The following is a 12944-nucleotide window of genomic DNA, read 5'->3' as shown; positions in this document are numbered from 1 at the left end:
AATTTGATTTGGAACAAATTTGTTGCTCTAATCCAATCTGCACTTGCCACGTTGACGATGGAACTTCTTTTGAAAAATGTTAAACCGCGTCGTTTTCGCATGTCAACTGGTCTTCTATAATCAACCAATCAAATTAATCAAATAATAATCATCCTCTCCTCCTCCTTCCTCTTACCTTAATTCTCTTCGCCAACCTTTCTCCAATTAATTCTTTTACCTTTTCCTGTGTATGTTTCTAATCTATCAATTACCAATATATTTTGTAACTCAATTTTCAGAAGCAGAAGAACCAGTCAAAAGCCATGGGATTTGGCAACAAAGAAGCATCAAAAACTAGAAAGCCACCAATTTTACCACCGGCAAAAGAAGACACACCTCTCATAACCAAACCGAATAATAATAATAATATTAATGATAATGGTAATCCACTTTCTTCCCAATCCAAAACCTTTGCCAATGTATTCATAGCCATAGTAGGCGCTGGCGTTTTGGGTCTCCCTTACGCATTTAAACGCACCGGATGGATCATGAGCCTCTTAATGCTCTTCTCTGTCGCTGCCTTGACCCATTACTGCATGATGCTATTAGTCCATACTCGACGCAAGCTTCAATCATTGCCTGGTGATTTTTCTAAAATTAACTCCTTCGGCGATTTGGGTTTTGCTGTTTGCGGTTCCGTTGGTAGGTTTGTTGCTGATGTTATGATCGTTTTGTCTCAGGCTGGATTTTGTGTTGGCTATTTGATATTTATTGCTAATACTTTGGCTAATTTGTTTGATATGAGTTCCCAAATTATCGGTTTGTCTGCTAAGAGTTTTTACATATGGGGTTGTTTTCCTTTTCAATTGGGGTTAAATTCTATTGCTACTTTGACCCATTTGGCACCTTTGAGTATTTTTGCTGATCTTGTCGATCTTGGTGCTATGGGTGTCGTCATTGTAGAGGATATTCTTATTATGATGAAAAACAGACCTCAAGTGAATGCTTTTGGCGGCTTGTCAGTGTTCTTTTATGGAATGGGTGTTGCTGTTTATGCTTTTGAAGGGATTGGTATGGTTTTGCCTTTAGAATCTGAGATGAAAGATAAGGATAAGTTTGGTGGAATTTTAGGTTTGAGTATGGCATTGATTTCATTGCTATATGGAGCATTTGGTGTATTGGGTTACTTTGCTTTTGGCAATGAAACTAAAGATATTATTACTGCTAATTTAGGTGCTGGGCTTATTAGCAGTTTGGTTCAATTGGGTCTTTGTATTAATCTTTTCTTCACGTTTCCTCTGATGATGCACCCAGTTTATGAGATAGTGGAGAGAAGATTTTGGGGTGGTAGGTATTGTTTATGGCTGAGATGGGTGTTGGTTTTGGCTGTAAGTTTGGTGGCTTTATTGGTCCCAAATTTTGCTGATTTTATGTCTTTAGTAGGAAGTAGTATATGCTGTGGACTGGGATTTGTTTTGCCGGCTTTGTTTCACTTGCTTGTGTTTAAAGAAGAGATGGACTGGAAGGGATGGTCTGTTGACATCGCTATTGTCACCATAGGTGTTGTTCTTGCTGTTTCAGGAACCTGGTATGCCCTTATGGAGATTTTCTCTGTGAAGGTGTAGTTTGTCATAGAATTGTCAATACATCTACTGTGAATTTATAGCAGGTCAGGCATACATCCTGGCTGGTTATACTTGTAGCTACGTTATGATATCAGCTTTGTAAGTAATTTTTCATTCCTAAGATGAGAAGATATTTTATTTTATTGAGAACAAACTGCAGACAAGGTTTTCTTTCTCTTTCTTTTTCTTTTCATTTGTTTTCAGTGACTTTGTTGTTAGGTTAAAGTCTCTGTTCTTTAACTTCATTGTGACCTCAAACAAATTGTTTTAATAAGTTCTTACTGCATATGATTGATTCTAAATAAAAAGGATTCTAGATGCTCTTCATAAAATGTGCATGCTACTTTATGCTGGCCCTGCCTGATGGTTTATCAAGTCCAATGAATATCAACCAAGAAGAAACATTAAACATGCTCTTAATGCTTTATTTATATTAATGTTGTTCCCATGGACTTCATTGAATCGGATATAGTCTCAAAATTTCCTATTTTATAATTTACATAGGCCTAATAGTCAAAAAAAATTCAATCCTTTGCGAAAAATTACTAGTTCAGCTTTAGCCACAATTTTGGTTAAATTGAGTCGCTGACTACAATTGAGCAGAAAAATAGGTGGACAATTATGTGAGAAAAAAAAAGGTGGACAATTATGTGGACACTGCATAAGAAATTGGACAATTATGTGGACAATTATAATGGTTGGATTTTTATTATACCATTTATTCATTTATATTAGCAAGCCTTGGAACTTAATTAGAAGGCAGAGATAATGCTAAACATGATTTAAATGAGAACCTTTGTAGTTTGGTTAATACAATATGTGTGTGGCTGATTATTATTAATGTGTTAAAATTAATCCACACTAGAGCAAAACTAAAAGCTAATTGCTTAAATTAATAATATCTCTCATTATTGGAATTAGAATTGATGCATAGCCATCAATAAGCTTAGTTTGGTAATAGATATATATATTTTAACTTGAATAATATGTGAAGTTCTAATCCCTTCTATTTCTATATAATTAAAAATAATAATATTAATGTTACCACAATATCTTGAAAATGGATAAATAGAAAAGTACATTGTAGGCTTGAAATTAAAAAATCAGTTCTTAACTTTTATGAATGATTTCTTATGTTTTATCAATCTCATTATGTCGTCTTTTTCTCTCTCGTACTCTAAGTTTTGACTGGTTGTGGGCGATTACTGTTCAAGGGAGATCCGTTGGCTTCGGCCAAAGGTGAACCTCTCCTCATTTCTTTTCTTTTGTTCGTCTTTTATTTCTAGTTTAGAATTTGTAGTTCTTGGAGGTTTATCCTCCATGTTGTGTTTGTTTGTTTTGTTATATTTATTTTGCAAGAGCTCTTTTATGGGTTATTTTATGTTGCGTTACGTCAACTGATCAAGTCCGGCATGGTCTGGTTTCTTCATCAGTCCAGCTCCTAGGGATGCCACCTGTGGATGGTGGCTGGTGGAGAAAAAGAAACGAAGTTGGCATTCTAAAAGACTTTAAGATTTGTGGTTTCATCAAATAATATTTTTTTAATACCCCTCTTTGTTTCCATAAAAAGTAAAGATTTTCAAATTCAAGGATCTAAAGAAAAATGAAAGTGGAGAAAGGAATTTTAGTGGTGTAAAGAAGTTTCCTTTAGTGTTGCTTTCGTTCCTCCTTTACGATCGGCGACGTTCATGGTGTTGCATCAGATCTTGCAAAATTAGAGTTAGGTCTTTACAGAGGTGTTCTATAATTTTTCAAGTTATGTGGGCTTGTGAATCGTATTCAAGGGCTTTAAGCATCTTTCTAGGAGTTTCAAAGGCTTTATGCCTTTTCTTTAGGGAAATTTACAAGAATGCCTAAAATAACAACTTTTATACCACCATTTCTAAAATCTTACAAAAATACATTCCACAATTCTGAAACTTATTTCTATACTACCCATGCAAAAACACGCTTGTTTTGCTCAAAAACAACAAATCTAAAAGATAAAAAATCACAGCAACTGATTCAAACAAAATTAGCACACTAAAACCTCAAAAAATCTGTAATAATATGCAATAGACAATTTACAATTTCAATAATAATCTGCAATAAACAACAGAAAATGAGAGAACATAAAGCTAAAAACAGGTAATCCAATCTCATCCGTTTATCTTTTTTATTTCTTATTGTTTTGAAAAAAAAAAGCCTTAAAATCCTTAAAAACAAGTATATTATATGATTTACTTAACTATTTACATGTACAATAAGATGATTAGAGAATTTAAGTTCTCAGATCTAAAGATAAGTAAATAGTCAAAACTTATGTGTAGAAAATCAGAAAGTTGTATATAACGAGTATACAGATGTATACCATAAATGTATCTTTTGAAATTTTATAAAAATAGATTCAAATTTATCTATTATTGATATATATCCTATAAAGTACTTATATTGACTATTATATTGTTATTACTAAAAAAATAAAAAATAAATCAATTATAGATTATAAAAAGTAGTTTAAAACAAAATATAAATTAAGTTTTAAAAGTTACATTAAAGAGTATATAATGAGTATACAATAAGTATATACTAGGAGAAAAAAGTATACAGTAAAAAATATATCATAAGTATATAAAGGCAGGTAATAAGTATCTACTACGAAATTATAGAAAATTAATATTTAAATAATTTTTTATTCATATATATGTTGTACAAAATTCATATATTGAGAATTAATGAGTAAATATAGGTATACAAAATGTATATATTTACAATAAGCATATAAAACAGATTTAAAAGTAAACAGTAAAAGGTATATAATGAGTATATATAACTAGTATATTTCAAGTATATTATACTGTGGTTGTTATTGATTATGAAATAATCTTTTATATTTTTCTTTATGTACAAATATTGCAACAATACTTTCTTTTTTACCATAACAGACATTGGGAAGAAACTATCAGATATATAAATTTTAATATAAAAGGTATTCTATTACCAAAGGATAATTTTAAAAGTATACAGTAAATAGTATATATTAAGTATATAACGAGTTTATTTCATATATATGATACTCTAATTCTCATTGAGTTTTCTCCATTCAGATTTTGGCCTCATTAAATATATAATGAATTTCTTTTTAGATATTGATGAGCTTTCCTTTTCATTTGCTCTCATTAATATCATTTTGTCATTTTCTTTAACTATGTGAGAATGGAAGAAATAATACTTAAAATAAAAAAATAATAACAATATTATTTATTGTGTTCTTGAGTGAGCTTTATTAGAAAAATAAATATCAATTAGCTCAAGCTTTTTATATATTATTTTTATTCAAAAAAAGTATTAAAAAATAAAAAAAGAATAAGTATTTATATTTTTTTCTTTTATTTATGAGTCATACGCTACCCCTTATAGTGTAATACCGATTTGAAATTTTAAGAGATACAATAAACAATATATATAAAGTATACGAGTATATTTCAGATATATAATACTTGAATCTTATTGAGTTTTTCTCATTCTATTTCATGAGCTCAAAATCATAAATCAAACTCAAAATTATCAAATTATAAAAATGTAACTATTTTGTTGAATCAGATATTGCAATTTAGATGTTTGACAAAATATATGTGCAGAAATAACCAAATAATTTTTTTGCTATTTTTATTATTGACCTAAATGAATACAGTGAACAGTATATAGTAAGTAATATAACAACTTATTTCAAGTATAGAATATGCTAATTCTTACTGATTTTTCTCCATTCAAATTTTAAGATCATCTTTTATAATATTTTTTAAAAATTTAAATATGGCATAATTCCTACTAAGTATACGCTAACCATCTTTTATGTACAATGCGTCAACTAAAAAATCATATGACAATTACATCAAGTTCATCCTCCAATTCTTCTTTGTGATATCCACCTCCTTAAGCTTACTATATAATTCAAACTCACAATCAAAAATCTTCATCTTTCTTGAATTTTACATAAGAGAATAACATGATCATAAGCCTCTTTCGATGTTTGTAAGCTTATTGTTTAAAAACCATAGTTACACCTGATCTTTTTCATAAAAAAAAAAGAAGCATAAATATGTAAAACTAGAAAATACAAAACAAAAAACTACAAGTTTTAATTTATTGAAGATCCAATAAAAATAATCTAATAAGATTTACATTTTACTTCTTTAAAATCCAAAACTTTAGTTGTCTTATGCATAGATTAACATGATCTAACAAGATCATGTCACATGAATAGAAAAGAAAATTGGACTTTTTGCCCCAATTTTTAACCAATAATTATAATTTGACTAAACAATATTTTTCAAGCAAATATGAGAGAAACTAAAATTACAACAAAAAATACAATTAACAGTATATAACATACTCTGAGCATATTATGAGTAGATAACGAGTATCTACTACCGCTATCATTATAGTAACTAAAATCAAAACAATAACAATAAAGCAAAAGAAAAAAATAGATAGCATAATATAGAATTCAGGTCTTAGTATTCACAAGGTCTGGAAGGGAGGTGATAAAAGTATATTTCAGGGTATCATCACTATCATGTCTACCAATGACATAATACAACTTGGACATTGCAGAATAGTATCGTTCAAGATCTTTGAGCTTTAATGAACAACATTTCCAATCAAAATATTCTTGTTTTTGCTGTCATATAATGAGATCAAAGCTCCCAAGGAACTAATTATAGAGGACTGTGACTATTGTTGATGGTGTTGGAGAAGTTATGAATTGGAGTCTGGTGTGTTCAGGCTGAGACTTGAACCAATCTCTTAAACTGCCTGTGAATCTTGTCATAAATTCAGAAAGAACTCTTTTGAGCGTAGCGCCTTCAAAAGTCATATGGAGATCAATCTATGCTAGGAGTTCAGAGAGTTTATCTCTCCATTTTGATGGAGGAAGATTGTCAAAAGTGAACCAAGGTCCTGTTCCAGTAGTAGATTTCGGCTTTAGGTTTAGAGTTCCGGTAGGAATTAGGTTCTACCACTTCTAAAGCAGGCTTAGTAGTAGAAGTATTCATGAGTATTTCTGTGATGTTGGCCATTCCTGAGATATTAGAAGAAGAATCAGAATCATAAAAGCTGATTAAAGATTGGTCTGGCAATTTTCTTTCTTTTGAGACTATAGAATGCAATGATTTTTTCTATTGAGGTGTGGATTTTCTTGGGTAGAGGTGCGAGAAGATACCAAAAGATGAATAAGTAGGTTCTTCTATTTCTGGCGTGTAGGAGGAAAGGAAACACTGAGTAATATGAGAGAGCTATAGCAGAAGATTTAGAGGTTATAGATGTGAATGTAGGGACTATAGAAGACTGGTTTTTTCTAAGGTCATATTCTATTTGATCTATCTGCTTTTTGAGCCTCGTAATTTCCTTCTCCTTTTGGGTAAAGACTGGTGTAATTGGTTGGGGTCTTCGAATTTCTTTATTCAGGGCTTGGTATTTGGAGGTTAAGGAGGAATACAACTGGAGTACTTCTTGAAAGAAGGTATCAAACTTCTGATCTAGCTCTTGTGTAAGTTGTAAGGCTTGGTCTAGCTTACCATCAATCTTTCTTAGGTATGTGTTCTGAGCTAGAGCATTAGAAAGTTTTGCCAGTTTAGAACTTCTTCTGCTTGAGTCAACTTTCTGATTTTCCTAAAAGGATCCACTTTTGAAGGAGTGACCTCTAATCTCATATTCTCTGATTTTCCTAAAGGAGGAAAATCATGATTCTGAAACATGAAACAACTTTGGACAGATAAGACTGTGAGTACAGGAGGTTGTACTTCTTGTCTACAAACCAAAAGAAAGGCTTTACTAAGAAGAAATCCTTCCTCTTGTAGGATCTCTAGAGCTTTTTCATAGATAGACAACAGAGTCTTTACTAATTGCTTTTCTTTTAATGTGCTAATCCTTAGACCATCTGGATCTTGATCATCACGGTTGGATATTTTATATGAACATGGAGAACTGTAGAATGCCTTTAGAATTAACCTAGGCTTTTCGGGTGTGGGTCTCTGAAAACATGGTTCTCTTAGTTCTTCTGCACAGTTGCATCCTGGGTCATACTTTGAAGGATCTACATCCCAAATGAAATGGCCATTAATATTGGTTGGATAGATATGACGTCCTGAAGGCTAAAAAAGCATGTACCGGGAGACTTTTATCAAATTTTGGACATGGAACAGGTTGTATCATCGATGCTTGGAAGATGGATGGAGAGAAGGATGAGGATTCTTCAGTTTTCATGAATATGGTTTTTACAGTGCTATCTTTCTTCTTGATAAAAAAGGGATCTGTAGCTTGGACTTGCTTAACCTGAGACTGGTGAACCAAGGTTTGGACCCATTCTCTATTCTTCCCTGATCTACATTTATGATATTCTCTTGTTCTGAGAAACAGCTAAATATTCTCTTATTCATATTTTGGTACTTTCTCGCACCTCTACCCAGAAAAATCCACACCCCAACAAAAGAAATCATTGCATTCTATAGTCTTAAAGAAAGCAAATTGCTGGACCAATCTTTAATCAGCTTCTATGATTCTGATTCTTCTTTTGATATTTTAAGAACGGTCGATATCACAGAAATACTCATAAATATCTCTACTACTGAGCCTCCTCTAGAAGTAGTAGAACTCGAGGATGATGCGGATGATGTATCATCATATTTCATTCCTACTGGAACTCTAAACCCAAAGCCAAAACCTACTGCTGGAACAGGATCTTGGTTCACTTTTGACGATCTTCCTCCATCAAAATGGAGAGATGAACTCTCTGAATTCCTAACATGGATTGATCTCCAGACGACCTTTGAAAGCGCTAAGCTCAAAAGAGTTCTTGCTAAATTTGTAACAAGATTCACAAGCAGTTTAAGAGATTGATTCCAATCTCAGCCTGAATACACCAGGCTCCAATTTATAACTTTGCCAACACCATCAGCAGCAGTCACAGTCCTCTATAATCAGTTCCTTGGGAACTTTGATCTCATTATATAACAATAGAAACAAGAATATTTTGATTGAAAATGTTGTTCATTAAAGCTCAAAGATCTTGAGCGACACTATTCTGCAATGTCCAAGTTGTATTATGTCATTGGTGGACATGATGGTGATGATACCCTGAAATATACTTTCATCACCTCCCTTCCAGACGAAATTCAGCGAGAAGTCAATAATATGATTGCCATAACAAAAAGGCTAGTCATCTCAATTACTCTTGGAGAAATCTAGCAATTTACACTCTCATTTATCAGGAGATTACGTGACCAGTAAGAATTGTTTAGAAAACTGTCTCAAAGGGACTTGATTGTTCAAAAAGCCTGCAACAAAAGTCACCTGAAGATTAAATGCAAGTCCTCCAACTATGTTTGTTCAGGCCACAAGAAAAAATCGAGGCATTATTTCCAAAAATATTCTCATGATAGCAACAAGAAATTCATGAGAAAAAAGTCAAATTCTAAGAAGTTTAGATACTTCCGGAAAAAGAAATATCGAAGAAACAAATTAGACAGATGCTACATCTGTCAAAAAAAAGGGGCATTATGCAAAAAAATGTCCCTAAAATCCTAAAAAAACAGTAAAAATGGTCCAGCAAGTTAGTATGTCCATGTCTCTACCAAAATCATTTGAAGAAGACATAGAATCCCTATTGTCGGAACAAGATGATCTCACTCAAGAAAGTCTCTTTGGAGTAGAAGCAGAGAAGCATTCAGACTCTACCGATTCCTCATAAGAATCCTCTCCACACTCTGATTTTGATACAGTTTCAATCTTAATGATTGATCTTTCTATGAAAAGTGAAGAAGACATACTAGTAAATGTGATGTAATATCCACTCTCTCCATCATTGATTCTCCAATTGTCTCAATTTGCTACTAAAAAGGTACCTCCATTGCCCTATGTTCCTGTACAAGTGTTATCTTCAAAGTACTCAAAACCTATTTAAGTCATAACTTTCTTTAGTACTAGAGCTCAAAGAAGCATGATGAGTCCTGATATCCTCCCACCTAAGTACTAGAAATCTCATACCCAACTTTTAAGAGCAGCAAATGGTCAGACCTTTAGAACTATCCTAATTACGAAACAAAAGATCGGGATACAATTCTTTCCTACCTGTGTGGTATGGACACACATTATTGGTTAAGACCTCCTAAATAAAGACCTTTTGCTAGGATTTAATGTCTATCACCAAGCTTAAAAGCTTCAAATTCTTTCCACAGAAATCAAGTATAGAAGACAATTTCGTCCATACACAGATACCTCGAATCTGTTCACCATATCAAACACAGAACCACCATTTCTGCCATATAAAGAGAGATTCCTCTCTTTCTGTCTTGAGTCCTATTCACATTTCCGACACCCTCTACTATTGTGGAAAAATTCTCAGTCCTACATCAAGCTTCCTTTCAAGCTTAACGAGGATGTCAATCCTACTAAGTCTACTCATCCAGGAATGTCTCCTACAGACCTGGCTCTTGCCATATCAGAGTGCATGGCCCTTCTACAACAAGGTTTAATTGAGCCCATGACTTTGCAATGAGCCTGTCAAGCCTTTTATGTAGAGAAAAGGTCTGAAAAACTAAGATGGAAAAAAAGACTTGTTATTGATTACAAGCCCTTAAACCACTTCTTGCAAGATAACAAGTTCCCTGTTCCTCGTATCTCAAGCCTAAAAGTCCACATCCAGAAGGCCCAATACCATTCAAAGTTTGATCTTAAAGCTAGATTTTGGCAATTGGCTATCCACCCTTTAGAAAGATATAAGACAGTCTTTTGTATTCTAAACGCCCAATACCAATGGACTGTCATGCCTTTTGGACTCAAAGCGACCCTTCCTCCTTAGTCATAAATAAAGGCTTTCTTCTTTCTTCTCTATGGCTATACCAAATTAACCCAATAAATTAAATATTTAGTAAAGTGTATTGGTAAATTTGCTTGTTTGAGCACTTATATATAATGTATGTATATTGGATCTTTTGAAGCAATTATAGATCTTAGGATTTAATTCTGATTGGTCAATAAAATGTGTTTCAATATTATTTCATTTTTATTTTTTTTTAATTTAGTCAATCTATCATAAAAGATAAAAAGGGATAAAGTAACCTTGATTTTTTTTCTAAATGGAAGTTTTATAAAATGGGGCCAAAGAAAAAATTTGAATTTAATTAGTTTATTTTATCTTTATGAAAATCTTTGCTTTTATAAAAAACGAGACCACAATTTTTTTTTTGTTATTACTATTGCAAATTTCAGTTTTTATATAGATATTATTTTTATTTTTTAAATTGAAAAGAATTAGAATTCTTAATTCTCTAAAATGTTTCAGGGATAAAAATATTTTCGGGACAAGTAAATCATAATCATTTTTATCTCTATTTCCAATTATATCTTGCTGCCTTTCAATAGAAATAGAATCGATCTTATGAAATGCATATCGATCCATGCAGTTCCCATCATGGGGAGTTTGCTAGCGTCCAATAGGATTTAAACGTATACCAAAGGTTTAGAAGACTTATGTCCTATCCATTATATAATGGACGCTTTTCTATTCTATTCCATTCTTTTTCTTCTTTTTTTCATATTTTTTGTTCATAAAAAAAAAGAATATGCAAGATAATTTTAGAAATTGTCTATTTTTTAATTAAAAATGAAATGTAAATAATTGATTAATTCTTCTATATTCATTTTAGAATTATTTAATTTTAGGATTAAATATTCTTTTAAAATTAAATATTTAGATTTAAATATTCTAATTTTTAGAATTTATTATTAGAACTTTTAATTTTTTTATTACAATTACTTTTTCTAACATTATTCTAGTTTCTTATTAATTTATATTCTATAAATATAAAGATAGTATATACACTATCTAGAGTCGATTTATATATTTCTATTATAACTATATATTATAACTTTATAGTATTTTATATTATATAGTTATAATATAAATATATAAAAACTTAATAACTTCTATAATAACTAACTATATAGAATATAGAGCTATTATATAAGATATAAGAGTAATTATATATTGTCAATATATAGTTAGCTATTTATATAACATAATATAATATATATATATATATAATATAAATTTATATAATATCCAGTATATTATATTCACCATTTATGGATATGAGCATTACGTAAATGCATTTCTATAACAAGGTTAGCACGATAGATAATATCAGTCTAGGTATTAATTATATGACCTTGACTATCAATTACAGATTGGTTGAAATTGAAACCATTCAGGCTGAAAGCCATAGTGCTCATACCTAAAGTAGTGAACCAAATACCTACTGCAGGCCAAACAGCTAGGTATTAGTCACACTTACAATGGTCAGTATTGTGAGTATCATTAGGCTTTCGAGCATGTGATGGACCAGTGCAACCATCTGAAACACGAGATCCATGACTTAATTTATTGCGAAGAATGGAAAGTTAAGCAACTTTTTTGTATGAGTGTGAATACTTGCTAGGGCAGCCCTTAGGCAAACTTGACTTTGAGGTCCGATATTCGAGGCTCTTTTTCGGCCAATATTCGTATTAAGGATATTATGCCAAGTGGTTGGGGATAGATGACGATTAAGCCACTTGTGAGCCTTATCTCCTAGAGGTTTGGGAAGAAGGGGAAAAGAAATCGATCATGGCTATTGACATTTGGTATAGCTCTAGGGATGAGTCTGCAGTTCAAGATGTCGGGGCCAAGGACCTCTAGGCAGACAACAATTTTGAAACTGAGCCAATGGATAAGGGTAAGGAAGCCGGAGTACAATAGTTGAAGCAAGATAAGCAAGCACTTGAAAATAGAGATGTCGTGTTGTTAGAATGATGGAAGAAGGAGAAGAAGACAACCGATATCTGGGAACTACTAATGCATTCATCGGACTATAGAAAGGCTCTAATTCAGGCCTTGTTTGGTATAAGTGTTAGCACAATAGCTACTTTTGAGGAGATGATCAAAATGGTAACTGACAAGACCACCGGAATAATTACTTTTTTAGATGAAGACCTACCACTTAAGGGAAGAGACCACAATAAGCCCCTCTACATAGCAGTAGAAGTCAAGGGGAAGAGAACTCCATGTGATGTTGGATGATGGGTCAGCCTTCAACGTGTCTCCTTCTCGCATACTCTCTAAGCTGGAGATGACTGCAAAAGACCTAAAACCATCATATATGATTATAAAGGCCTATGATGAGACCAAAAAAGATATGGAAGGAACGTTTTTAGCATTGGTGAAGATGAGTCCTATTAAATTCTGGATGGAGTTCACTATCTTGGACATCTCGATAAATTTTAAATTGTTGTTTGGAAGGACATGGTTCCACGCCTTACGAG

General features: G+C 32.2%; 1 protein-coding gene across 1 annotated transcript; it reads left to right on the top strand.

Moving 5' to 3' along the window:
- The first annotated feature begins 156 nt into the window (after positions 1–156).
- On the top strand, positions 157–1780 carry LOC8281445 (amino acid transporter AVT3B). Its single transcript, XM_002527098.4, has one exon. It carries the CDS (start codon positions 303–305, stop codon positions 1602–1604), a length of 1302 nt encoding a protein of 433 aa, XP_002527144.1. The 5' UTR covers positions 157–302; the 3' UTR covers positions 1605–1780.
- The last annotated feature ends 11164 nt before the right edge of the window (positions 1781–12944 follow it).

Source organism: Ricinus communis, chromosome 8 (assembly GCF_019578655.1).
Source record: "Ricinus communis isolate WT05 ecotype wild-type chromosome 8, ASM1957865v1, whole genome shotgun sequence".
NCBI lineage: Eukaryota > Viridiplantae > Streptophyta > Magnoliopsida > Malpighiales > Euphorbiaceae > Ricinus > Ricinus communis.
This window is presented reverse-complemented; position numbering and strand designations above follow the sequence as displayed.

What these genes read in the sequence shown, in the direction of transcription:
- LOC8281445 (XM_002527098.4), top strand. Translation starts at nt 303, where the DNA reads ATGGGATTTGGCAACAAAGAAGCATCAAAAACTAGAAAGCCACCAATT.